The following is a 26,357-nucleotide window of genomic DNA, read 5'->3' as shown; positions in this document are numbered from 1 at the left end:
CTGTCAGGCCAAGTGTATGAAAATACCTCCAAGGCCTCTCAGACTAGATCTTTCTCTGTTTCATACAAGGACTTCTATGTGCCCCTGAGCCAGTAACACACAGTACCAAGTCCCACACACAGAGGGAATTTACTGCTTTTCCAACAACTGAAACCATATTCTTGCATGATAATTTGAGCCACAAATCATGGGAGTGAACAGAAGGCACAGCACTGATACCTCAGTAATTCGTCTGACATGGTATTACCATGGTAAAGTAGGATTAACATTTACCTTGTCAGACCTACATGCCACACCGTGCCGCGACAGATGGAAGGCTGAGTTGCTGTGAGGGGACCGGATGCATTGGCTCTTTTCCTCTTCTTTAACCAACTTGGTTGGACCCAGCAGCAGGGATGCCATTTCCCACATTATTACCCAAATATGGTAATGTTTTGTACCTACTGAGCTTCCTACCAGTAAAACTTGTTGCAGCATCTTGAAGTTTATATGATGGAAAATTCATCACCCTGTAAGAAGCAGAACTGGTCAGAGGGAGATGGATTCAGTTATTTTCAGAAGTTGTGCTTAATTTTTTTCTTATTGTAAATGAACTGTGCAAGAGTAAGTGTTATTTTTAACAAGCTTCTTCATAAAGCAATTATTTTGCCTGTCAGTATTAGGGTGCCCCATATATACCTGTCTGTAGGGAGAAAGCCTCCAGGTGCTGGTTTTCAGGGCTAGAGCCCATCTGAGCCTGAGATCTGTCCTTAAGGCACAGCTCCAGTAAGAGCACAGAGCCATAGCCTTATGCCACCACCCTGGACCAGTCCTTCACATCTCAGGCCTGAAAGTACACCCATCACTCACTAAATTAGCCCTAATGAGATTATTCAGATTACTCCTGTAAGCAAACACTGCTCACGTGACTGTTGCAGGATAGGCCTTAAGCTCTGTAGCTGCCTACATCCACATGTACACACCTGGGCACACTCTCACAAGTATATATTGAAGAGTCTAATACTAAAAAACTAAAATCCACATTTCTAAATATTTATTAGTAACCAGCAAAGGCACTGGTTAGAGAATTAAATTACCATGATACGTGGAGATACAGCTAGAAAGCAGAAGTGAGAGCATTGCTAAACTCATGTCAGCAGCGGACATGGTAATGTTGCTAGGCCATAAGCTATGGCAGGCAGTACAGCCTACCACAGAATAGCCAGCGTAAGGGAAAGGCGTGCTTGGTATGTACCTGTGTCAGTTAGTGCTAGCTTCTAGTTTTGCAATGTTATTAAGAAACACAGATATGGTTGTTATAGTGATTGCTGCTTATATAAGAATTTATTTTTAGTAACTGCTGAAAAGGTATAAATACTCAGCTCTGTATCAATAAAAACGGCTTATTGCATCCACGCAATCTGCCCCGTCTCTTTCATTGCCGACCATCTTGTGACAATGATATTCACTAGTACAAACTTAGAAACTTGGCATCAAAGTTATTCAGACATCTAAATAGCTCCAATTTGCTTGGAATAACTACCCATCCCATTGCACGGGTCAAGCAATGAAAGACAGAAAAATCATATCCTGGAAACATCTGAATTTGCCCTGTATGCAAGAACAGGACCTGGAACTCACAACTAATTGCTAAAATCCAAAGAGAAAATGTAAGTCAAACCAGGAGCAGATGCACTGCTCGCCTGGGAGAGCTGCCCAGAGTTGCTGAAACAGAAACTCCCAGGTACAGAGGTAGAAAGGGGAAAGATCAGACAAACATCACTTACTAAATTTTACACCACCTTACTGTCTCCTTGTCAGCAAGAAGGGACATCTGACAAGGTGACAGCTGCATCTGTAAGCTGGAAAAACTATCTCAGCTGAAGTCTGGGTGACTTCTTGGCAGAGCCTTTCATGTTGTAACTTGTATTTTTCTTTTTTTTTTTTTTTTTTAATACAGAAAGCCATTAACTGCTCGAGTCAGCTAAACTGTCAACTACAGAAATAAATCTGCTGACTAGTATATTAAAACACATTTATCCATTCACCGCACATATCACTGGAAAACCACTCTACTCCCCAGGGTCAGAAATCTTTCTTTTTCCAGTCTTCAAACATTGTAGTCAACTTCTTCTGTAAATATCCACAAACCATGTTCCTCCCTAAGTCACAATTACAAACACTGTCTTACAAGTAGCTTTTCAAAATTTCACCTAAACCCAGACAGACTTCAGTATAATATACATTTGTCTTGTAAATGCAAATTGTTTAAAATTACCTCTTATTTTATAGGTTACACCGCACTTTAATAATCAAAGTATCACTGCTTTTGGTTTTAAAAGAATTTACTTTCACCACTAGCAAGTAAATGCATATAATTTTAACTTACTTGATAGATATTTTCAATTTGTTTTTCCAGTTGAGTTAAGACAACTAAGACCTTGTGGGCTTGTGACAGACAGGCGTGGGTGTCGAAGACCTGGATTTCTGAGCTGGCATTGCTGCATCCAAGCAAATCACTTTGGGTTAGATCCAGTCAAGGACTTACACCCTACAGACAGACATGACATGATCTAAATGTCATGTACGTGCCTCCTAAATTCAGAGTCCAAACAGGTATGTACACACAGTCTGCAGCATATGAACACACAGAGAGGCACCTCAGGAAAATTCCAACTACGGAAGAACTCAAGATACCTTAACTCACATCGCCACCACACCAGTAACGACCAGTGCTGGGTCCAGTGCTGCAGGCCCTTCTCATGAGGGGCAAGAGAACCTAACAGGAATATCAACATCTTTACTTCTAAGGATGATGTGCTTTTGCAAGTTAAAGTATTCTGCATTTAGACACAAATTTTAGTTCTTTACAGATGAGGTGAGCACAGGCTGAATCTCCAGCTTCATAATGGTGTACTTTGAACACTAAGCAAAAAGTTGTCACCTGTAATGGCCAGAGTTGTGCTTTGTTTGGGACTGTCATATGGTCTGGTGCTAAGTACTGAAACATACTCTGAGCACAGAACTAGGACCTCTTCAAAGGGTATGGCTGCCTCTCTGCTTGCTCACAGCACTGTGGTAAGACGTGGATAAAACCAAGGTAACACTCGATTACACAGTTAACTGGGGAATTTCAGGGAGGTAACTTTTCAAGATAAAGAGCTTGTTGAGAATTATTATGCCTGGGACCATAATTAAAACAGACACCCTAGTTCAAAGGTTTCTTTGGTTAGTAGATCTAACTAAAATTACTACCTTTCACTCTGCGCCCCTTTATGGTTCCCTCATTTGTAAACTGGGGTTAATGCACAGTTCTCTGTATGTGGATGAGACAGGCTATGTAAAAGCACAGCTGTACAAAGGCAATCTTGTTTCTCACAAATATCTCAAGTTAAATATTACTTCAAAAAAAAGCAGCTCAATTTAATTCCAACACAGCACCTATTTTTGTCCCTGGGATCTAAATATGCAGCAGACAGCTTGCCTCTACCACTTTACATTCCTCCCAAAAATTCACTCAGTTTGGATCATGTCCCATTTTCTTTAAATATATAAATCCCCATATCATCTGCAGAACTTGACTATCACAGAGACTGCTCCTATATCAAAGCTTTAAAATATGTTGTAAAGCCACAGCAATGATGCACTTGTGTAACAACTGAACTGTAACCAATGCTGACTGCAAAGCAAGTTCATGAACTTCAGCTGTGATATATCCAGTGCACCATTTTGTTCAGACTCCCAATTAAACAGGTCAAGGATTTCAACAGATGGAGTTCTGTTGCCACCCAGCTGAAAAAAACTTCTGATCAACAGCTCAATCTAGGTGCTTTGGCTAGTACCAGCCTTTGTCAGTCCAGCCAACTTATTATTCCCGTCCCTTGCCCCAAAATGCAGTTTTATTCTGATACCTCTACGTCTTTTATCACTACATACAGAAAAGCCCAAGACAAGCCCAGACACAGCAAACACTGCTACCAACACATTTCTTCACAAGCACCATTTAAAGTGGCAAGTTTCCAACCCACCAGTAAAACTTAGCTGTTTGCTTCAAAGCCATCTTACTTGATGAGTAAGTAAGTACTTGAAAGGTCCATCAGACTTTTTTAAAGACTATTTCGCATGCTCCCTCTCATTAAAAAGTAGCCAAGCCCAGACACACAGGTAGCTTTTAATGACAGATGCTGTCCAGAGTTACCCAGAAACAAAGATGTCTCGGGCTCCAAGGGGATGAAGGTAATCCTAACAGAGGGCTGCTGGAGTGTGACAGAGATGCTGAATGGGTACTTCAAAGAAGTCTTACTGAAAGTGAGCAAATGTATTTATGTTAGGTCTATTTCCTCCAACACACAAATGTTGGGAAGCATGCCCTGCCATGGTAACTAGAGGCCAGTCAGGCTGGGAAGCCCACCCTTCCAAGCAGCTTCAGGGCTCAGCTGTGCAGACACTTAGAGTAGCACAAAGACAGGGCAAGAAAGTGCAACATTAAAGGAAAGCAAGCAGATATATTTATTTTCAAGTTTAAATCAGATGCAGCTGTTTAAGAAGGATCCAAATTAAAAGGAACTATTCAATGTCAAAATACTGTTAACAGGGTCAAGTAAATGCAAATGCATTGATCATTCCTTTCTTTTCTTGGGGCTTTTAAAAAACAAGTGCATTTAATACCAATCTTTAATTCCCCAGGTGATCTGCATGATTTAGCGATACAGAAAACCCATCTAATGGCACCAAAATGCAACAGCCATGACAAATTATATTTGTTAACAAGCTGTCACTAGGGAGTGCTCAAAATAATTATCACCGTTTGTCTCAAGTTAATTTAAATTTCTGCAAGTGCCTTATACGACTGCATTTAGTGGTGACAAGATGTCTTGAGTTTAACAGTGCATTTGCTTCCTTTTTATCTTTGATGCTTGCATTAAAATAATGCTCCCTGCTTTTTCTCTAGCATTTTTATGGATATTTTTTGTTTCTTAGACAACTGAACACAGCTAATGTAAAAATAGGAAGGGATTTTTCATTATTTTTCCTCCTAGAACATTTTAAATGTAAAAGCTATCTAAAATGCTACCAACAAGCACATAACATCCTAATCTAAGAGAGTAAGGAGGAAGAAAAGCAAAAAGGAAATTAACTGGAAGTTCAATATTCCTTGTGATGGGAATTGCTTTACCTAGCACTTAAATATGCTACAGACAGTTAACAATTCCAACTTATTCTTTCTACTAAAGGCATGGATCTGAAATGGGTTCAATAATCGTTCAGGTATAGCTTCCTAAAAAACCACATTCATCTAGCTCAAGAAAAAAACCCAGTACCATTGGTATTATTTTGAAACAAATTTTATCTTCTTTAAACCTTTTCACTGGAATTTCTTTCACTGCTCATGTGTATCATGCAATCAATCTACATATAACCACTCTTTTATGTTTTTGCACTCAGCACTGCACTACATAAACTAAACCTAAAAATAGGCAACCTAGATGCTTCCAAGTAGTTCAGTTTTGCAGCACAAGACCAGCTTTCAAACACATGCACCGTAGCCTCTTGATCAAATTCTGTTTCATTTGAGTATTTGCTTTTTGAAATTCCTTATTAGAAAGGGTAGTTGGGAGTATGGAACTTGGCCAAAACCATCAACAGATGTACGGTGAATTAATTCAGTAACAGTAAAAAAAGCAGAATACAAGAGCAGAAGCTCTGATAGTAACTTGACAATTGAAACTAAAGTAATTAAAAACAAATTGATTTCCATTTTCTGATTTTATAACTCCAAGGCCTTTCAGGAACACATGGTCTACTCCTAGCCTTTAATGGCCTTTACTTAAGTTTTCCAGTTGGTAGGGAGTTCACATCTTGACATCTCTCTGAACCTGAACCACAGCTATTGTCAGTAAGAAGTGGTTTCCCCCTATTTTGCAGCTCTTTAATGAAACATAAGATTATTTTAAGTCCATAATCTTCTCAGCAGGATTATCGACTAGTAGGTCTGACCCTAATATTGCTCATCTGAACAGTGATCTGGCAGACGCACTGAGAAAACAAAGGCTGAACACATACCTGTCTGGAGGGTCTTGTAGCAAGACATAATAGAGGCTTTATGACTAACTACTTAAATCCGGTTTTATTTGACAATGCTAACCAGATGTCTTCTGGAAAACAAATCAAGTGTTTCAATCACTGCTGCTTAAATACATTCCTTGAATTTGGCCAACAAAGCTAAACAGAAGCTAGAGTCAGCCAAATCCAGCTCTTCTGAAGATGAGATAATAAATGAATCATCGCAGACATTGGAACAACGAGCCCTATATTATGTATGTAGCTTGAATCAACACAATTATCCTGGGGAGGAGGGGGGAGGGTACAAAGTACAGGCAGTTGCGCAGGAAGTTTCAGCAGTTATAGTCTGAAAAGGAGTATGAAAGTCGGCGTGTGGACCGTTCCCACTATTTACAGCAACACCTTCCTCAGTCACATCGAACACTTTGTTACCTGCTGTAAAGGACAACCAGTCTGGACAGTGACCAGCAGTGCGTGACATGACACTGCAGCTCATCTGCAACTTCAAGAGTGCAGAGAGGGTCCACAACACTCTTCAGAAGCTGGATATCTCCTAACAGCCTGGTATCATTTCAGTCTGGCTGTGTTTGACCTTTAACATTAATACACTTATTCCATCTCTGCCCTTTATGCCTGTTGAATCCCAGCTCATGAAGAAATGACAACACACAATGGTGGAGTTTGTACTCCCCCACTTTTTTTTTTTTTTAATCAAAAGTGCTCTGCGTTGCTAATTGCAGGAACTGGAAGACAAGTGCCCCTCGGAAATTCAACTATATATGCCCTGCTCTGGCTCCCATCACTGCAACTGACATATATCCACATTTGAGGGAAAATTTAGAATAGTTCAAAAAAAAAGTAGAAACGAAGAGTTCAGGTACATGGTAAGAATTCCTTTTTCTGTTCCTTCACTTCATCATAATTTGCAAGATTATCCAAGGCCAATGCATTTCAGATTAAACTTTAGGCTTTCCTTTTAGGACATTGGACCTCCACCGGTAACACACTGTTCATGTTGCAAACCTGCTCAGAAGGTAAACAAGGCACACTTTTGATACACCCCAAGCAGTTAAGCAAAGCAACACTACAACAGTGCTGTGCCTCCTCCCCATCTTCACACTTCACACCTTATTGCTTGTCAATTTTAGAGTATAACAGTTCACAAAATGAGGATTAGTCTCAATTTACTTTTACTACCAAGAATTTGTGTCATTGCCATATACTACAGCTGTTCTATCTGAGCTCCCAGCTGAAGACCACTGCACTTCAGAGACTTCCTCAGACACCTTTCTTCAGATAGGGCCATGCAACGAGCCAGATCTGTCAAAGCACTGTGTCAAGGATGGGAGCTGTTTTACAGTGCTACCCTCTTGACTCTGGTTGAACACTCACTGAACCGCTCACCCTCAGACCAAGAACACTGTAAGAAACACTGCAGTAGGTGGCACTGGGCCCTTCAGCACAGATTCAGCAATGCCACTCTGAGCAACACCAAACTCACAGCTGTCCTAGTGCCCAGACCAGACTCAGTGCAAGTCCAGCCACTCAGCAGACATTAGCAACATGAGACTAGACAAGTCTAGTAGTCCTTCAGCCCCAGAGCAGAGCACACAGCAAGGGACAGGACTTGTTTTTGAGGATTTGAGGATCCTGGCCCCATGCAGAGTCTCAGCTCTTCTTTCCCATCTGTTGTCTTCATCTCCTGTTTTCATGACAGGACAAAACAGTGACACAAAGCAAAGAGTCATGTTAAGACTCCTCAGTGGCTAGTATTGTTTCTATCTGAACATCTGTATATTGGGAAACACCTTCCACAAAGTGACCATGAAAACATTATGAAGAGGCCGCATAGGACAGGCTTTCAGGAAAGGCCAGCCAGAGTAGCTTGGCCCTGAGGGCAAGAAAACATGCATCTTGCAAGGCACATGGCACCCCATCTACTTCAGCAAGCACTCTGAGGTGCTGGCTCCTTCCCCAAAGAATAGGAGAGTCTGCTTTATCCAGTGCAAACAAAACACTAAGAAAAAATATAGTATCTACCACCACAACCCAAGAACTGCATCATTTTCCAAACGTTTAAATCAAACTGCAAGGGCACCATGACTGTGAAGTGCAGCTGAAGTTACTCTTCTTCCCAAGCCATCATATTAAGCCACTGAGACCTTTCATTTACAATGAAGTAACACAGCCTGGGCTTAAGATATCAAGCCACTGATTTTAGTCAATAACAACTTTCAATTTTAATATAGGTTACATAAAGCAACTTCAGTTCTCAGGAACAGATAGACTATGCATCCCAAACTTTCCAGGTTCCAGGTGCTTCATTTTCTAATTCAGATTACTGGACAATACTGCTTTTTAAAACTTCAAAGGGCAGCAGAGCACCTGCATGCCTAAAGAAGGATAAGAAGCTCTACCTCACTTATGAACAAATTTCAATGCAAGATCTCACCATTTACACTTGAAAGTAGCTTCATAAAGGAAAAGCACAGTATTTCCCCTTCATTTCAAAAGGATAAAAGGCTAGTTCATAGGTAAAAACCTAAAATATCTTTCTATGCAACATCTACTGTCACATACCACATCCATTTCCACAATGTTGATAAGCAGGGGACATATCAATATATAATATACAAAGTAAAATAATCAACTGCACAAAAACTAATGGCAAAAATCTTTTCCTTCTCCAAACACAACACTGCTTCCTGAAAAAGTATGCAGAGATTAGCAGACGGTGTACTTATTTCTCTCAAGACAGGTTATATACTATTTATTTTAATATCTCTAACTTTTTATTCTTAAACCAATTTAAGTAGCTATTCTTTACTAGCTTCTGCTTCTTACGTGGCACTTAAAAGTTTATTCTAGATAACAGACTTGACTTCACGCAATTTTTTTTTTTTATTAGACCCATGCTGTAAAGAATTTGCTGTTAAAATCGTACCAGAATAAATAGTCTACCTTTGCACTGACTATCTTAAAAGCTAGCCAGGATTCCATCTGGTTACTATTAGATGGGTAAAAATACCCTGATAGAAATACTTTGCTTGAATTATTTTGAAAGATTTTATACATTTGATACTTTTACAGGTGGTTTAAATGTGCTCTACACATCAATTACTATTTGTTACCTAAGTTTTATACTTCCTTTTCCATTCACAGGGGAGCCACGTGTACCAACAAATTAATAGTTTTCAGTCAAGCTGCTATGTACCAGTAACATCAGCTCTCATAATGTGAACAAGAACAGGACTGGAAAACTTTCAAACATGCCTTTTGATGGTCTGAACAATAGCTGCTTACTTAGTCCTCAAGACCCCATTATCAGGTTCAAGGGGATCACCAGAGGTTCTTTCTTCCTTCCCAACCTCCTTGAAAGATAGGATTAAATATACACAAATGATTTTTGAGTAGTGCTTGTCTCACCTATTCTTAAAAACCTTAAAATAGTCCCAAAAATTTATGAAAGGCACTTCAATATCTTTGCCCTCGTATTTCTCCACTTCTGTAACATGTCCACCGCTTCATTTCTGACTTAGCATAAAGGAAAAATTGTATTTGCTTTAGTTCTACTTCCTTCCAGTTTCCCTTTGTGCCACCATTTTTTGGAGACAAAAGAGATTCATCCCACTTCCTGCACAGAGTACAGTGCATTTTGTCATCCAGTGTTACTCCTTCCCCACTGCCCATACAGCATGTTGGGTCACATACAGCTGTCCTACTGCTCCACAGTTTACTTCAAGCAAAGAATCTGAAACACCAGAAGGATGGCAAAATGCAAGCTTTATCATGAGGCCAAGACATGCAGAGCTGAAGTCCCCATGCTAGCCCAATGGTGCTTCTCATGAGGCTACTTCAAGCTCTTCTATGCCAGGGTCACACAGCACTGAATTTCCTTTCTCCCTATTAAGAAGCTTCAGAAAATGTTGTCTTTTCTAAAGAAACAGGTGGAAAAGCAGTTCGGCAGTTGTCAAAATTATGTCACAATTCTGACAGTGCTTTTACACTGAATGAAACTCTGCTCTGGATACAGAACTCTTAACCCAATTCTCCAAGTATAATCAGAAGCACCAGTGCCTTCCTGATTTTACAGTGTTGAAGCAGCAGCAGAGTAAAACTGATAAAACTTTAGTCAGGGCTTCTCTTACTACTACTCATGGCTGTAGCTTCTCAGGACAGTTACAGGGAACAGTAAGGAGTTATTTAAAACTGTACTTAGGGAAAAAAAAAACATGGCTCAAGGAAAGAGCTTGAGGCTAAACAAATAAGTAAATAAATAAGTAACAGAGTTGTGTTCACTAAATCAGCAGTATGAGGTCTGGTGAAGGTATCATCACAGTTTCTTCTCTCAGTTACTACCCTGAAAGCATGAAACTGAAACTCACTTCATTGCTAAGCAGTCCTACATCATGTACACAAGCCAGTTTACTTAACTCAGATGGCTAACTGGAAAATTGTGGTAGTACTGAATAACTTCTTTTTTATAATGAGCAGCACCTCCAGAGAAAAATCCCACCCGACCAAAATAACTCCAGGTGTGTAAGAGGAGGAAGCAGCACATATTACTTGGTTTCACACAAATATATTAGATATAAATTTGTTCAAATAGAACACAAAAATGCAGTAGACAAATTTCTGATAAAACTCAAGAAAATCAGCGCAGCATTTTAGCTTGTGCAGGTTTTCTTTTTAATGACAGTCCAAAACAAGAACAGAAAACAATATTAGAATGAGTGGTTAAGGTTCACAAAAAGCTAACAACAATCAGTATTCTTTTTCATTTATAGCAGGCAAATATTTTTATTTTGTAAAGGACTGGTAAGTGTGCCTGCAAGAGAACAATAAATGTTTCAAGGCTAAGGAACTGCACAAATGTATTAATCCTATAATAAGTATAGAGGACACACAGGCTATCTGCTGAGCCATGCAGGAGCCAATAACACTGGCTGTCAAGACTTCCCTATTAAATGATAACAAAAAGCACCTAGTAAGAGACAGTGAAAATCAATTAACTGGGGAAATGGCAAGAGAAATGAAATATGGCGGTCAAATACTTCTCTATTCAGACATATAAAATGAAGCTTTCTTCAAGTCTAAAAAGCAGTAATGTCATGTTAAACAAATAAAAAATACAATCTTCTTTTAAATCAGGTTAACTTTGCAAGGTATCAAGTACCTGCAGTTCCTGCTGAAACAAAAAGGGACTTGAACGAGTTGGCTCTTTGCAGGGTAACCCCCTTTGTTAAATAGCCAGTGTAAAGAAAAATCTAGGTTAACCGTTTCCAGAACACGAACATTATACTGTTATTTTAAACTTTATGTCTGGCCCAGGGACAGACATTCTGCAGGCCTCCTTGCTGGCTGCCTGTCTTTGTTCTCACGGCTACACTGACACAACACAATGCCTCCCACGACAGACTGCACAGATATAGCCCCCAATGAAGGTACTATGGGTAAAAACTGGGCCTTAAAAATATGCTGAACCCTTCTACAAGAAAGCACTTTTATTACTGGAAGAGTCCTTGTGAGTGCCCTGTTCCCCATGTCCCTTTTCAGTCCTCAGCACTTTTTCCAGCTTCTCACAAGCAGCCACAACCCTGGAAATGACACTGTACAACAACAGAAGAAATCACCAAATGAAACACCTCTGATGCACTTTTTACCCTACAAATGGACTAATTCAGGACTTTCTGAAATTGAAGGTATCATTTTGGAAACACTCCAAAGACTAAATGGAAATGGCCAAGAGATATGCTTTTCTATTTTAGAGTGCTCTGTCAGGTAACATATGTACTTGTCTCTTCATAGCAAAATAATTTTTCCCCTGTCCCCTCATTTGAGTGGGAAAATCCCACTAATGTTCTACACATGCTGCAGAAAAACCAAGTAAGCCTGCAATTTGGATATGTTTGCAAAGACTGTGGCAAAATGTACAGTCCTTTTAGGACATGTCTGTGTCGGTAGCAGTGTCTTACCTCTCAGCACTGACTTGAGGTTCAGCTTGGCTTGTCTGTGCAGGTCCTCCACACAAGGTGGTCTTGAGGAGGGTAGGAAGACATTTTCCTGCTGGTGCCATGGAGCAGTGTAGTGCACAGTCCATCTACTCTCTTCATCTAGGTTGGAAACAGCTGCAGAGAGACATAATAAGAAGAAAATTAAATGTTATTGCAGATAGCTCTATCACGAAATCCCACGTGTAAGTTTCCCACACAACATCTACAAATGAAAGAAGCACTGTTTGCCACTGCAGACCCATCAAAATACTCTCCAGAACCCCACTTCCATGACAGCTAAAAAACCCTTCCTTGCATTTCTACTCTAAAATTATGTTCTGCAGGAAATACCTTTTGCTCTTCCCATTTCTGTAATTGCTGTTTTATTTACTCTAAACTTGCAACTCTGTTTCCCTCCAGCCCTCTAGCTCCCACTCTTCACAAAGGAATCAGTTTTCCATTCCCTGATCATGGAAGGTGCTGTGCAGTGCAGAATAGCTTCCTCTTGGCTCAAAGGTGCCCCTGGGAATATGACAGCCTTCATGAGAGATGACAACAGATTCATCTGTATTGGGAAACAACCTTGTCTGACCTCATGACTGCTCAAACCAGAAAAGAAGATTTCAATGAAACAAATAAATTAGCGACTTTCCCTTGTGGTGAGTGGAAAGCAGATATAACAAAAGCAACTCCGTGGACAAATACTGCTCAGAGCACAAATGCACTGAAGAGGGCTATCTCTGGCCACCTCTTTGCAGTCAATAGACATGTGAAAATAAAACACAGACCTTGTTCAAGTTCAAAGTTCCTTACAGACAGTCTAGCAGTGAAACAGCCAAAGCACATATTGCCAAGATTTGTTTATCATTTATGCTTCCCGAGAGACAGCCACTGCCTTTTGTTTCCAGTTTATCATCAATAAAAACTTCTACAGTTGAACAGCCTTATCCTCTACCCTGCTGTAAACAGAAAAAGGGCAGTTGGGGGTCATATTTTATTGTTCCCCAGCCATCCCTTGGCCAAGCATGCTGCACATCCTTGCTTTTCAGCTCTCCAAAGCAGGAAAAGCAACTACAGATGGTGCTGCCTTCCAAGCACCTGCCCTGCTGCCACAGCTCCACTGCCCCTGGCCTTGCTGTCAGTTCTGCATCTTCCCTTTGCTGCTGCGCTGCCTGCGGCATCACTTTGTGGTTTGTCTGATGCCCTTGTGATAGCAGAGGAGGTATGTAAAACTGAGAAGCAAAAAGTAGGCAACAGCCTCCTGTCATTTGAAAAATTACCCTTTCCTTAACACTACTGTGTATCTGCTGGGATCATTTCAGACGGAAACAATTGGTATTCATTATGGAAAATAAGCTACGCCTCTCACTTCAAAACCTATCTACAGCCTAATGCTCAATGTCTGTTCCTTCCTAAAATGACTTGGGGTAGAGGGCAGCTTCTTATCTGCCTTCCCTCACACTTTTTACATTAGTTTCAGACCTCGAAAAAGGTTTTTAAAGCCTTTCAGTGAGTGTCCGCATCTCTGTGTCTTGGTCCTGCACCCTCTCACAGACTGCAACAAGGCAGATACACATTCAGCCTGTGCCCACTCTTCCTGTTCTTGCTAACCAGCAGTCAAACCTAAATCACAGAAAACGGAGAGGTCATCACCTACCTGGTTACAGCATCAATCACCCCCATCTAACAGAAAAGGTGACACTTAAAGTCAATGAAAGGCACCCACGCCATTCCCTGGCTGAGCCGGCGGATGGGGAGCGGGGCAAGGCTGGAGGAGGAAGAGGAGGAGGAAACACCTGCTGCCAAGCCCACTGTCTGGCTGCAGTTCTGCCACACCAAAATTAAGGTTTACTGCTCGTCAGAGCAATAATGGTCATCAGAACTAGTCAACAGAAGTGCTGTGCACAATTGCCAACTACTCTCTCTAGCGTGATTTGTCTGTCGTTCATGACTTAAAGGAAGATCCACGTGACTTTAAAAGCCACTCTGAAACTAGAGCATCTTTAAAAACAAACCTCGGCTCTGAACAAACTTTTATGTAGATACCTCAGTGATACAAGCCCACAGCCGCATAAGCAGACAGATGTCTGACAAACCATAAGGACAACACGACACACGGGCACACCCTGCCTCGTCACCGAGTTGCCCATTTCACACCGAGAACTTTGGCTCCTTCAAAATCACCGTGACAAAGCACTTCCAAAGCCAGTGTCCCAAAGGAGAGGTCCTAAAGACCCTCACAAGGCTGCCTCCACACACTCCACAATGATAAACAATGAAAAGAGCGAGATAAAAAGAGGCTGCAGGAAGCAGAAGGGACGCCGAAGAGACCTGCACTTTCATTCAGAACTGGGCTGCCTCCTGAAAGAACAGTGAGCACACACAGCTATACTTACTCTTTCTCTTGAAAAGTTTCATGAGAGATTTAAGCTTTGTGTTGATGAAAACCACCATTTTCAAGGTGCTGAACCGTGTTCCTGGAGCTGAAATCCCATAGAAAGGAGGAGCTGCAGAAAGGTGACTGCCAAACCGAACCTGTTCAAACTCTGCACACCAAATTTCTCTTCTCCAGGTTTCTCCCCTCTGCCTTTGTTTTCTGAAATCACTTTAAATATGTCTAGAGCTTTCTGATAGGCGAAATAATTTACAATTCTTTAGCCTGAATTTGTCCTCCTCTCATGTAACCTTGTGGGCTGAAAACAGCCAGATCCAACAAGCAAAACAGGAGAAAAAAGCGCCCCAGCTGTTATTCACGTTTGCGCAGGATGAAAAAGCCTTTCTTGCTGTCCACAGCAGTTACTCAGTTCTTGTTCTCCTCCTTTCCTCCGCTCTCCAAGTTTGGCTGCTCGAGAAAGTCCCGAGCTGGCAGGTGCTTGCTCTCCTTCCCATGGCTCCAGCCGGCAGTGCCGGCGGAGCAGCAGGAGATCCCGGCACCTTCCCTGCCCCCGCCCCCTCCCGCCGCACCTCCCCGGTGCCGCCGGGGGGGCCGGGCAGCCCCGGCCTCCTTCCAGTTGCAAATGAGTGTTGTATTTTCGTGCTAATCAGGATGCTCTGCTTTCCCACCGCTCCCATCCTTCCCCCATCTCCCCCCACCACCCCTTTTTTTTATTTTCACCCTCTTGCTCCCACTTTATTAAGGATCCAGAGCTGCGCCTTAGCTGGCTGCAGCACGCAGTCTCGGCTCTGCATTGCCTCCCCTTCCAGTCCCACTGCTCCCCCCGCAGACACTGCCACTGCCTGAGACATCAGCACACTAATTTTACATATTGAATTTTATTCAGTTACACTCCTAATTTATTCTTATTAGCGTCATTTTAGACCAGATACATGAAAAACGAAATCGAGTTACTTCTGGCTAATAGAGATTCTGTTATTCATCAAACGAAACTTGTGCAGGGAGATGAAATAGCCCAGCTTTTTGAGATGCACATTATATCCTCATGTCTTAAAAAATGTATCTGTACAGAGGTCCACAGGCATCCTTCCTAGGAATGAACTGCAATTTTGCAGAAGTTAAAGAGACAATTCTAAGCACCAAATGAATGTGCTCAGCAGGGCATGCCCTTCGCACAATGTTCAGGCTCAAGAAGCAAGCCCTCCCTCACAAAGCAAGCTTAGGAAACCCCCTCGAGTTAACAATGAAAAGGATTTTTTTCCTCATGAAAAAGAAAAATGCCAGCAGCGGGGGGCTCAGGCTGACCCCAAACCTGCAGCAGGATCCAGCCTCTGGGACCACAGCATGTAAAAAGCAGATGCTCCACAGGAACTTCTAAGTTTCAGCAAACAGTTGAGACGCAGCACTGCAAAGAACAGACTGCAAACGCAGTTGTTCATCATTGTCTGAACACGCTATCATCAACATTTCATCAATATTTTCGAAATCCAGAGTTTTTGCAATTGCAACATGGGCTTCACATCAAAACTACAATGAGCAGCAGGTCTCTCCAGCAGCTGCTGGTCCAAGAGCCATTTTGACTGGCTCAGCTCTGCCAAAGGGAGAGAAGACCATGCTGCCATGGCAGCAATGGCAGGGAAGGCACCTCTGCTTCTTGCATTGATTTCCATCAAGTACCTTACGCAAAAAATTACTCTGGCATCTAAGTCTGATAACAAGGTAACTATTTAGTGCTGTTTTTGAATCAAATACACAGTAATACCCCTGTCAGACATTTGCCATTACCTATAAGTCCACAAACCATAAAACCAGTTTAAATTAGTGCCTGCTGGATACACACTGGAAGTGAGCGCAGAGTGACTCTATTTCTAACTGCAGCTACACTGCCATCTGAAAGAAAAACAAGGAGATGGTAACTCCTTTTCTCTAGTGTGGTGTCGATCTTTTGTATGATGTAGGAAGTGCCTCTTCCTACATGTGCCTCTTCTTCAGCACATAGGAAGGGGAGCACAGGGAAAGGAGACAGTTTCAATCTATAAAATGATGGAGTCTGGGCTGCTGGAAGTGAGACACTCTTCCAAAGGTCAACACAGAACCTCAACAGAGCCTTGCAAGCCCTGGGAAGCAAGACTTCATTACCTTTTCATGGTCAAGACATTGTGAATCAACACGATCCTGGGTACTTTGGGCGGTTCAGAATCCTTTCCATTTTACCCCGGGCTACAATGTGTGCCAAGTGCAGTGTGCTCTTTGTTACTGGATCCTCAACCCACCCTGGAGCATTTCTCCCACCTGGGAACAAGCACTTGACCACTATCCTCTAGCCCTGATCTCAGGCATGGAGGCAGACATTCAAACACAGCAACAAACAATACCTAAATTGATGTCTGCCTTTCATCCCCCTCCCCGCCCCGACTTTGCTTCCACCTTCCCTCAGGTCATGCTGTTAAAGAGGTCAGACATCAAAAATGGCTATCATGAGGGACTACCCTAAAGTAAACACCGTCTGGCTACTCATCTGCACCTCTGAGAGTCTGCACTAGTTCAACAACGAACAAAATCTCTTCCCCACCTGAGACAAACCCACTGACTTCCATAAAATTCATCACGTTGTCTCAACCCAGCTTTTTGTAAACACTTTTTCTGTCTCAAGAAAATGTCACCACATACGGCTTCTAACAGCAGTTCTGAGAACTTAAAAGCATGAAATGCCTGTGCTCCTCTGCGCTTGGCCTCCCTACATTGCGAAGAGAAGGAAAAGATGGGGCAGTTGAGAAAATTTATATTGTAGTCACTATGCAAACAGATAAAGGACATCAGCCTCAAACATTGGCAATACAGCGAACTCACAAACCCCCCCACCAAACAACAAGAAAAAACAACCTAAAATTAACTTGATAGAATGAAATTAAAAAGCCTGTTAAAGCTAGATAAACTCAGCATGAACAGTAGGTGTGTACACTGTGATACCAGTTCTTTAAATGCTAATGGCTCAGAGACAAGTAGACTGGGGAGACTTTGCTCTGTGACACACTTGCTACTCCACCTTGGACAAGTTAATATTAATCCACCGCCTGAGTTACCACATAGAAGCAGGGACCACAGTCGCTGCCACACAGGGATCACAGAAATACAGAGGAAACAGGAATATCACAAGGAATACAGAAAACATGGAGGAGACGTTCAGCAAATAGTAATTTTCACTTCGTACTGGATGGGATTGGTCACAAAGTTTGGCTCAGAAGAAACTCCTTCCTACAAAGTCAGGGACTGGAGCAAAGAAACTGAGAGGCGCAAGATGCAGTGCCAAACAGCATCCTCAAAATCACAACTGTGTAATGAATTCATTAGCAAAGCGCTTTTTTTAGTTCAACTATAATAGTTTTTAATCCCTGAGTGATTAAACTGATTCTAATTTTCTAGTAGAGGCCACATAAATGCAGAAGAGAAGTAAAGAAGAGTGGCTGCTTGCATATGGCATGCCTGAAACGCTGTAGCCATTCCTTCACTCCTCTCCCTGCTCCATCCCCTCTTTAGAGGGGCTTTCCAGCTGACCTGCTCCACGACAGCCATCTGGGGCAGCCACCCCTCCACATTCACGGCTACATAAAACATCGAGGCCTGTGAAACAATCTGGAAATATTAAGCTTCCATAGAAATATTTCCAGCCAGCCCCTGGGGGAGAGGGACTCTCCTGTCTAGCCCCCATTCACAACCCAGTGCCCTGAACCTTAGCACCAGCGCACAAGATCCACTGAAAAAGTTGAAGCTTTATAAAAAGGCAAATGTTGAAAAGTGACACTCTTGGGTCATTTGTAACCACAGCCGGAGCAGCTGCCTGGCAGCAGCCCCAGGGGCAGCTGTCCACAGGGACACTATGGAATCAGTGAAAATCAGCGTTCTCTTCCTAATCACCAGCCCTGCATACATGCAGTAAGAAATTTAGGAAGTGTTTAAGAAAACCAAATAAAACACAAGAATAGCTAAAGCAATGCTTTCCTGCTCCCTCCCACAAATGAAGACAAATTTTACCACTTCATTTTCATGAAGGAGAGGTAAACCCAACACATGATGTATCAAGTTCATTAAGGGAATGATGCATAGAACTACTAAAATGTACCATCATCTCAAAACCTAAACTTCAAGTTGCAGGCCTTAGCAACTTTATCTGGACAATGGAAACATCCTCCATTAAACAACTATGTAGCATTTATGACATTTTCAGAGGAAAGAAAAAGTAAAATCATCCAACTGATCTGGGAACTAACTGCATTGTGAGAGCTCTTCCAGTGAGCCTCTGTTCAATGCACAAAAGGGAAAGTGGAAATGCTGGCAAGCAGATGTACTCAAAACAATTAAATCGATGCCTTTGCATTTACAGACACATCACTCAGCTGCTCTGACTAAGTTTCCACTGTGCCATCCTACAGCAGCTCACGGGATGCATAGGGAAGAAGCTGTTGAAGGGCAGTTGTTTCCAGCACGTCTGCAGGCATGTGTCTGTGTAGGACACGCTCGGGATTGCTCCCTGCCACCCCCACCCACCCATTCTGAGCAGCTGTGGCGTCTGGAGTGGTGCAACTATCGAAGTGACCCCCACGCACCCCCTCCCCAGGCTGCACAGAGCATCCAGGCATCTGCAGGGCAAGCCTGAACCTGAGGAGGGCTATTAAACCCCTTCCTGCAGGTCACAAGGCTCTTGCCTGCCTCAGACCAACACCACCCAGCTTTGAAAGCTGCACTTTTACTTCTAGGTGAGACTTCCATCATGAAGAAACATCAGAAAGTCCAAATGCCTCAAGTATTTTCAAAACTGACGCCCAAGCGTTGTGCCTGTTCTGACCACCTTCACCCATGCTGTTAACCATTTGCTGGTGCCTAAATGGACTCCTTGCAGAGCACAGGAGTCAGTAATTTATGGTCAGAATGGGTTTCTCCCTCCCTGAGACCCTGTCCCGGCTGGCCCTCTCCCGGCATCTTTCAGGAGAACAAAAGTGCTCCCTCCACAAAGGCCGTCCCAGGCGGCACCGCATTCAGCTGCCCTCCAGTCTCCAGCTCCCCTCGCTCACAATGGCCTCTTTCAAGGCAACCTCAGCCTTGGTGAAGCGCAATACTGCCCTGGCTACTGAGAAATTACAATTCATTAAACCTGGGATCAGGAGGAAGAGGAGGAGAATGCACAGGGGAGAGGGAATAAAGAAGAAAAAGTATTTTATCCTAAAGCCACCACAACGACACACCAAGAAGGACCCATGCCCCAGTGCAGGGGCAGGGGAGTCAGGGCTGAGCCCGGGCCTGTGCAGGCTATTATGGGGCAGGTATTGCTTGGAAAGAGGGTACCCGGCTGTGCCCTCCTTTATCCAAGATCATAAAGGATTATGCCTGAAGGCTCTGGGAAAGGGGCTGCCCGGCGGGGGCAGAGGGAAGAGGGAGCAAGATGAGAAGGAGAAGCAACACAACCTAAGCCAGAGAGGACAGAAAAGCAGCAGACTGATTGATCTGATGATCCTATTTAGGTCACAGCACAATAAAGCTAATTCATTCCTTTGACAATTCAAAACATCTTTCCACAGGATCCTCTATCATGCAAACACATCAGCGGGGAGAAAAGGCAGCATTTGGGCAGGGCTGCCGGCAGACAAAGCAGCAGTTTCTTTTGGTTAGAGCATCTCCCCACACAGTAATGGCAGTCAAGAGAACAGAAAACGTTTAGTGAATGTGCAATTTTGTTTTATTTTAAATTGCAGGGCACAATCCTTTTTCCTCTGGCCATTTCTGAACCCCAGTTAAGGCAGCTTCAGCTCTCAGAGAACAGAGCTCTCATTCGCTAGGGAGTAATACCCTTTTAGGATGTCTCCAGGAAATATTTTCAGTTTAAATTCCAAATCCACCTGAATGCTCCTGTGCTACGGCTTGTCCTAAAGAACTGATCAAAACTGGCTGGGGCAAGTAAATTAGTTTACAGAGTCTTGACTCTTACTTGCCCTAATAATGCACAACAGAGAAAATCCTTCTCTTCTGAATTAGTGATAGAAAAAATAGCAGGCGGAGAAGTTTGCAAGTCTCATTAGAATCATCCTGTAGGACTAGGAGCAAAACCAATGAAACCAGACTGCAAAAATTCCATTTCTGAACTTCTGTCCCAAACAATCTCCCTGTAATTCCATCTTTGGCAGCTGTGCACTTGTGCATCCACACTAATAGCCAACAGACATCTTCAACTAATCTCAGTCTGCATTCTCCTTATGGGTGTCCTGAAGGGGACATGCTCCTTACTCATTTCACTTATTTAAAGGTCACAGAAAGAATTTTTGTAGCTTATCTCGGCCTCCCTGCCCAACATTGCTCTTTGGCATACTTTTATTTATATATGGATTATCCTGGTATAAGGGGTTACAGATTCTTCTTTTTTTTTGTCTTTCTGCTGACTCTCAAGAAATTCTGGCTGGGTCTCATTTAAGCTTGGAGGCACAGTCCCTTAAAATTAGGCAAGCATATTCTCTAGTTTGCTAAGAACTTTTACAACCTATAAATGAAAAAGGTTAAGCTCCTTGGAAAATACCAACCTGCAGAATCATACAACTGCTCATGCCAAAATCAAGCATGAAGCACCCATTTACTGTCCTCCACAGCAACTTGAAAAAAGGTTTTGTTTCTTCATTAGAAACCTTTAAAAACTTTACCTGAAAAATATTATCTGCACAATACAATACTAAAATGATGAGTAAGGGTAAAGGCTCACAAATAATAAATGGACTGTAGTGACATTTGCTATCGCTCCTAAAGCACTAAGATTTTTGAAAAAATCTGAAAACCTGCATGTGTTCCATTAAAGAACGACACAATCTGCCTTGAAATAAAATAGTGTACTAACTAAGGCATTGAGTTCCCGTAACAGTGACCTAATAATTATGTTACTGCAGGATTCAGCAACCTGTAGGGAAACAACTGCACCAACATCTGTACCACAGAATCTCCAGAGAATGTCTTTGGCTGGCCATGGGCATGTGGACATGATCAGACATGATCTCAGACATGATCAAATACCAGAAGATTTTGAAAACGATTTTTAAGATTATATTTGTGTGGTCAGCATCTTCTTATTCGAAGTCCTCAATAAAACCAAATGAAAGGACTAATACTGTTAATTGGCTGAAGTTTCAAAATCTGTAACGTGAATACCAACCTAAAATTTTATTAGCACTGGTTTGATTAAAAGTTTCAGAGATCTGTTATTAATCATACACAATATAGAGGCCCAAACCTCACAAGATGCCATGGTAGATCAGCACTAACTACTGCATAACAGCTGTGTTTCTTTGGGTCACTAGCGAAATGCATCTAACAGTTTGAGTGATAAAGGTGCCTTGCCACACAGCATCTTCAGAAAACACTAATGAGCACATTGCCTATTGTGCATTTTAGTATTGTGGCAGTAGTTTCTATAAGTAAGTATGTGTGGGCAGTAGGCAAACAACAGGCACCACCATCTTCTTCATCAAAACGTAATCCACAAAAGATTAAAAAATAGAGATTCTCTCCCCTCCCGCTTTCAGTCTTCAATTTCTGCCTCCATTTCCTGTGAGACAGGGAAGGAGTAGATCCCTTGCTTTTCCTTCAGGATCCCCACTGCAGATACCCACACTCTTTCTCATTTTAGAAAAATTAGTTATTCCTTGCTGTGTTAGTCCTTGTGTGCTTCATAAAACCAACCAAACAGAAAAGCTATAACACAGCAAGGGGTTTAACATACACTATTTAAAATGGAAGATACCCTTTTTAATTGCAAAAAATGTCTCTTTCCATATCTTTGGTTTCCCCACTAAGGACAAAATATAAACTGCAGTAAAGTGTGCATTTTGTTGGAGAGCTGAAGCAGAAGTTGGAAAAGTGTAAATATAAAACCTGAGACAGCTGATGCTAGTTTTAAAATTATTTCTCTGAGTACTTTCACTATTTGTACCTGAAAACCTTTGAAAGTGGGCAGCTATAGCACCATCACAGCCACTTCAGTTCTGAACAGATCACAGGCTGTGTAACCTGACATCATGGCTTCAGAGTAACTTGCTTCCAGTGGTGAACCCTCACTTGAAGAGAACTGAAATGCAAGCCTGCATCCACAGTTCAGATTAGCACCATTTAAACTAAAACTACCAATTTATTTTTGGAAGAGCTTCTGAACGTATCATCCCACTAGTAGGAGGTACACTGCAAATCAGATTTCCAACACTTAACTGGAGACACTACACAAATAAATACAGAGAAAACGATGCAGACTCTAAAAATAAATTTCTGTGCCGAAATACCATGGGTTTTCCCACACAGAAAATAAGCTGAGTAAATTTCATTCCTGAAACTTTCCAGTAGCTCTTAAGACAACAGTAAGAACAAGGCAAAGGAGTATCAGTAGTTTACTACTACTAAGCAAACAATCCTGCCACCTCAAGATAATTGATGAAACTACTGTGTATCCCAGCAGTTGCATTTTTACACTGTGCACAACAATCCACATTCAGCCTTGGGGTACAGATTTGTCCAGAAGACTGTTAATTACCGATATGTGCTATTACAGAATTGAAACAGGAGAGCATTTTTCATTATTAGTTAGTGAGAAAAGGGAAGGAGCCCAGTATTAGAAGTCTGGAAGAATCAGGTGTGAAATTTTATGCCAGCTCCAGGGCAGGGCTGACCCCTGGAGCAGAAGATTCCATTTAAGCATAAAGGAGATAGGAGATCATGGTCAATGTGAGTAAGTTTACACCTTCAGGAAAACCAGTCAATAAAACCACAGCAGTATTTTCCCAAAATTGGTATGCAGTATGCATGAAAAGGCTCTTCCTTTTTCCCATCCTGATGGATAATGACACAAGTAGTCCTAGACTCTGGTACCCTTTTAGGATGCTTTGATGCAGCATTAAAAAACTTTGATCCCAATTCACTAGAGTTAGACACAAGCACCACCTAACAGGATCCCTGCTTTGCCATCACGCAAGGAATTGTCTAAGCTGATGCACACCAAAATTTACATCTTTGTTTTTCAACCATAGTTTGAAGAACATACTTGTAACTAAAGCCATTAAAAGTACCTGACACATCCCACAATGTCTAATATCTGTACAGAGCACACACTCTGCTCCAAGAACAAATACATTAAAACACTGTATTCTTATAAGGCTTTGAAAATACTCCTTTTTAAGTCAGGGCAACTAGCATCTTGCTCCTCTTTGGATTAATTAAACGTATCAGGAAAAGGTTAGCATCACACCCAGGAAAAAAATTGTGCTCACCTTCAGCTACTGGACATAAAGGAGTGTCTTTTTCTTGGATGTTATTAATTATTTACCCTACCATTGCCATCAGCATCTGCTTGGGGACCTGCTTGCTCCTCCCAAACAGCAGCTCACTGTTCCTGGTCTAGCCATAGCATTGTGTTTGCGGCAAATATCTGACAAACAAAAGGAGGGCCAGGTTGGTTAAAAGATACTGAGAACAACTATGAGGGATCATTCAGTTAGGCAGCGTGCCAAACCTGCTTCAGAGATGCTACCCAGCTCCAAGTTTAATTAGCCCTTCCTGAAACACATCACAAAACTGCACAGAAATGCTTTTATAAACTTCTGTTGGTGCCTTTGGGCAATGGCAAATGTGCTCTGCAACCCTTGTGTGGGAAATTTCACTGTTCTTAAATTCCTTGTCAAACCACCTAAAGGACAATGAACAAATGACAGCACTAAACCAGAGGAGGAAAAGTTGCCCCATAGTCATTGTGGCTCAAATCAGAAATCAGTCAGACAGGAGATGAGACCTTTGGGATGAGCAGCACATGGCCACCGACCCCACAGCGAGTGGCTAGCTGAGCACTGCCATAGAAAAGGCATCACAGTCAGATAATCTGTCTTTCAACCACACCATTTACAAGTTTTTTATATCTTCTCCAGCGACATCAGTTCATGCTCAGGTGGTGGGATCAGCCCTCACTGGTAATCTAGTCAGTCCCCAGTACACTGAGATATGGTTTCCAAGCAAATGCCAGGAGCTGCAGCCTGACAGCCACAAGCAGTGCTTTGGGGAATTCAGCCCTTAAATTAGTAATAGTCAGGCCCCAGCCTGCCTGGCCGAGTAGAGAAGACATGGGGAGGCTGATTAAGTACCCTTATGCTGGGACTGGAGAGGTGGCATCGTGGGGTTTCACATTTATTCTCTTCCAATGACTCCAAGTCGAAAGTGGTCAGCTCACAAGTCAGGCACTGTTTCTGTAGCTGCTGTAATGGCAGGCACTGCTTGCAATCCAAAATTCAAGCTGTGCCTTTCCAATCATGCTTTATCCCTATAATCCAGACTCCACACTGCCATTTATTGCAGCACCAATTGAGACAAAATTGCAATGAGCCACCTAAAGCATTTTTCTTATTAAAAAAAAACCACAAGAAAACAACCCCTCTGCCCCAATTTCTGGTTAGGCATCAGAATGTCACCATTATTGTTTGGTTTGCACTGCATATTCTTAGAATAGATCAGACCCAATTTACCTGTCAACTGCTTATTTGCAATTTCTTAACTGTGCAACTCTTTGTGTCTCCTTTTGTGCCTTCCAATACAGTTTGAAAAATGTTTTTTAGGGAGGTTTTTTGCAACAATATGTTAATTAAAACAAAGGCTCTGACCCCCTCCCTTTCCTTTTAACTAGCCAATCTCTCAATCCCAGCTCTTCTGAGAGATACAGGAAATGCAAGCAAAATGCCATCTGTTGGCAGTGAGGTGGGACTAAGCCTTTAACATTGAAATATTCATTTTAGAAAAGCCAAGCAAAAAGATTTAATTGACTGACAAGACTGAGTTCTCTACATCACTGCAGATTCCAGGCCCAGTCCTGCACTTCTTTTCACAGTAGACATATTTCCATTTGATCTGCCATTAACTCTAAGAAAGCAAAGAGCTGCCCTTGGGCCTTTGTCCTACCAAACCTACTGCCCCTTCAGCTTAAAAATTGCAACATGGGTCTTTGCTCTCCCTTCTAAAGAGAAATGAAGGGGAAGCAGAGAAAATAAACTCAAGGTAGACCTTGAGGGCTTTTTTAGGTCTTAGTCCAGTAAGCTTCCTTTGCATGTATCATATAATTTGTTCCTACTGTGCATACCTGCCTGCAGGACAGTGCTGCTCAGAGGCAGGAGACAGCCACCCCACAGCCCTGCAGAAGGAGATGCTCTACAGACCGTGATAAATGTCAGTCTGGGGGTGACAGGACAGAAATCACTTCATGTCTACTCCAGCCAGCACCTGCTGCCCGACAGAACTGCCGCACATCTGCTGAGAGTGGCTGCTGCCTCCACACAGCAAAAAGTAAGAGGAAAAACCAAGAAGTTGAGGGCATTTTTCTCAAGTCTCACTTTCAAGAAGATAAATTAAATATCATTAAATATCCTACTAAGTTAATCTGATGCCAGATAAATGCAGCAGACCAGGCCACTACTGTTTACTTTTTGCTGTAGGTATTTTACACCAGTTAATCCACCTATGTCAAGGTTTTTATTTTTCACTCTAAGAAATCCAGTTCCATTCAAGACTCACCACCATTATCTACAAAGACTACATACTTGGAGCAAAACTGCATAAAACATAAAACCCAGCAAGTTTTGTACTCCTCTTGGATCTTCCAGCCTTGCTCCTATGAGAAGTGATTCCAGGCAGTGCAGGTGCATCCATCGGCACAGCAGGCAGACAAAGGCAGACGGCCACGTGCCAGCAGGGCTGCCTTCTGCAAATTACCAAACAAATTCAATACCAACTTGCATAGTAGTATTTTCACAAATATGCAGTCACCATGCAAGATGCAATCCTTTCTACTCAAATCCCTCTCACTTTTAAATACAGTAATTTAGATGGGGGAAAAAAACCCAGATCGCATGAACAAGCTCCAGGCACCCTAT

General features: G+C 42.2%; 1 protein-coding gene across 13 annotated transcripts in view; it reads right to left on the bottom strand.

The window, feature by feature from the left end:
• NHSL1 (NHS like 1) overlaps positions 1-26,357 on the bottom strand; it is a 185,796-nt gene that overhangs the window by 43,190 nt on the left and 116,249 nt on the right. For 11 of the 13 annotated variants that reach the window (XM_042017209.1, XM_042017221.1, XM_042017208.1 and 8 more), the window contains one exon: positions 12,018-12,170. In XM_042017209.1, coding sequence (XP_041873143.1) covers positions 12,018-12,170 — 153 coding nt within the window. Of the gene's footprint in view, positions 1-12,017; positions 12,171-14,431; positions 14,939-26,357 lie in introns of those variants that run through there. The other 2 variants (XM_042017217.1, XM_042017220.1) reach the window with 1 other exon arrangement.

This window comes from Corvus kubaryi, unplaced genomic scaffold, assembly GCF_017639235.1.
Source record: "Corvus kubaryi isolate FWS band 111438036 unplaced genomic scaffold, C.kubaryi_AGA036_p1.0 split3-73, whole genome shotgun sequence".
In the NCBI taxonomy this organism is placed as follows: Eukaryota; Metazoa; Chordata; class Aves; order Passeriformes; family Corvidae; genus Corvus; species Corvus kubaryi.
The sequence above is the reverse complement of the archived record's forward strand: the minus strand, read 5'-3'. Positions and strand labels throughout refer to the sequence as shown.